Source organism: Mercenaria mercenaria, unplaced genomic scaffold (genome assembly GCF_021730395.1).
Source record: "Mercenaria mercenaria strain notata unplaced genomic scaffold, MADL_Memer_1 contig_2839, whole genome shotgun sequence".
Lineage (NCBI taxonomy): Eukaryota > Metazoa > Mollusca > Bivalvia > Venerida > Veneridae > Mercenaria > Mercenaria mercenaria.
Genome location: NW_026460922.1, coordinates 37,026 through 39,540, shown reverse-complemented (window position 1 = coordinate 39,540; position 2,515 = coordinate 37,026). Strand labels below are relative to the sequence as shown.

The 2,515-nt window shown below is 34.8% G+C and overlaps 1 protein-coding gene across 1 annotated transcript; it reads left to right on the top strand.

The window, feature by feature from the left end:
- The first annotated feature begins 1,372 nt into the window (after positions 1–1,372).
- On the top strand, positions 1,373–2,515 carry LOC128552480 (uncharacterized). The gene has a single exon (XM_053533528.1). It carries the CDS (start codon positions 1,373–1,375, stop codon positions 2,513–2,515), a length of 1,143 nt encoding a protein of 380 aa, XP_053389503.1.

The following is a 2,515-nucleotide window of genomic DNA, read 5'->3' as shown; positions in this document are numbered from 1 at the left end:
GTTAAGCAAGTATAGATAACCTTTTAATAAATATTGTATTTAAGCAAGTATCTAAATAACCTTTTAATAAATATTATATTTGTACATATGTACAATGTAATCCATATTAAAAGACGTTGCACTGTCTTTTTCTTTAACAGTGTATAATTAAACATTTCATAAGCATTGAAAAAATCCACGCTGAATTAACCATAAATTTGACAGTTTCTTAATTTCTTTGTAGTAATTTTTCATGCAAGTCCACAATAAATACATTAGTCTGTCGGGCTGCTAGGCCGCTGGATTTAAAACTTTCAGAGTAATAAAAAAAATCCGATGTTTTTCATTGAGCTTAGATTAATCACAAATTTTGTCAGGCTGCGTTGCAAACTAAAAAGAGAAGTAATAATCTTATTTTTCTCTATTGAGTTTCAACGTTTGTGTTCAGTCTTCTTTGTGTTTATCATACATTCTTAATCACTATTTAATAATGAATACAGGAGTCTGTGATACCACCAGGTCCACCCGGGCGCTACATTCAGGCCACTAGGCTGCGAGACTGCCAACTTCAGCTATATAGTCATATCAAAATTCAATAAACAGAGGGGGATAACTTATTAAAGTTTATTTCGGGTAGACATGCGTTTTATTTTCCCTTGATAACAATAAAGTTCAATTTAATTGGCACATGATATTTATAGACGTCCTCGAAAAGGAAGTTAAATCAGTTAAATGTTTACTGTAACTACAATTACTAGATTTCTTTTACTGTAACTACAATTACTAGATTTCTTTTCAATTTAAACATATTGACTTCGGACTTCCTTTCAACGGGAAATTTATCGTGTTGACACTTGTGGACTAATCAGTTACAAGTATTTGCGCTAAATAACAGAGACATTTCAATTATCTGAATTTCAACAATTGTTCAATGTGTGACCTCTAAGTAGGACTTTGACCATAGATGTGAACCATGTTTGGCGATTGGTCAGCAAATAGAAACTCATAGAATTTGTGAGGAATGTCAAGAATACTTGTGTAAGAACTGCTTTGCTTATCATCGACGGATAAAGGCGATCAAACATCATCGCCTGGTACACAAAAATAGTATGGATAAACATGCCGTTATCGAGGAATGATTTGAAAAGTGCACAAAAAAGAAGTGATTAAATTTTTCAGTCCTAACATGAAGCTCTCGGCTGCAACGATTGTATCGTCCTGAATCAAAGAGCATGTAACATCGACTATATACCTGAGAAAATACCAGGGAACTTGATCAAAATGTAAATGATGCTGATGATGCTATAAAGCAGGCCTCACGTAGAGAAAAAAGAATTAGAATTCTGCCATGATAAGCTGATCAAAGAAATTACAATGTTTCGCAAAGAGATAAATGATCGCTAAGACCAGCTACATAAGCAAGATAAGAAAGAAGTCCACAGATAAAAAAAAAACGGTAAATAAGGTATTTGAAACGTGTACAACTACTTCTTTAGATTTTAAAGAACTACAGTCGAGACTACAAGATTGCAAGGCCTCACAGCAGAATGGGCAACTTTACATTACAATTAAACAAGCTAAATCTAAACTAAAATCAGACGAAATAAAGGAGGCAGGCAGAAGTTTAGAAAAAACCAAGATGCAATACACATTTGAGAAAAACGAAGACCTGGAAAACATGCTTTCAAAACAAAATGCATCTGGAAAGCTTACTTTGTCTACTGTTGTAACTTCAAAGGTGAGGAAACCAATTGACAGTTTTACCTACAAAGGATGCATAAATTTAAAGACAAAGTCGGATCAGTATGGTTGCTTTATCACAGGATGTGTTCTTCTGTCCTCTAACAAACTTGTGGTGGCTGACAAGGATAACGAAAAACTGAAAGTTGTTGATATCAAAGACAAAGCTGTAATAGAAGAGATAATACTATCTTCACAACCATGGGATATTGCAGTAATGCCCCTGGACCAGGTTGCTGTGACAGTGCCAGATAAGAAAGAGATCCTTATTATGACAACAGCAGGTAAACTGTCAACTATCCTCAAGTTCCCAGTTAAAGGAGAATGTAGAGGTATAGATTTCCATCAAGGCCATCTCTATATAGTTTGCATTGATCCGAAGTGTGTATTTATTACAGATACACAAGGTAACGTCCAGAACACAATTAATCTGGATAATAAGATATTTGGCACACCTAACTACCTACTACTAAGTAAGGATCCGAGACATATCTTCATTAGTGTCTATGGCAGTAACAGTGTCGTCGATATAACACTACAAGGTGATACATCTGCTGAATACAAAAACAAAGACTTTATATCACCAGAGGGAATGATGATATCAGACGATGGATCCTTGCTGGTGTGTTGCAATGGTATGAAAGGCAGCATACATGGCATTTCTGCTGATTTGAATCAAGGTGACACGATGTATGATGAACTGTCTTTTCCGTACTCTATCTGTTATAATCGTAATCAACATGAGGTCTATGTTGGATGTGTTAATGATTACATGATTGTGTTGAGTGCCAAATAA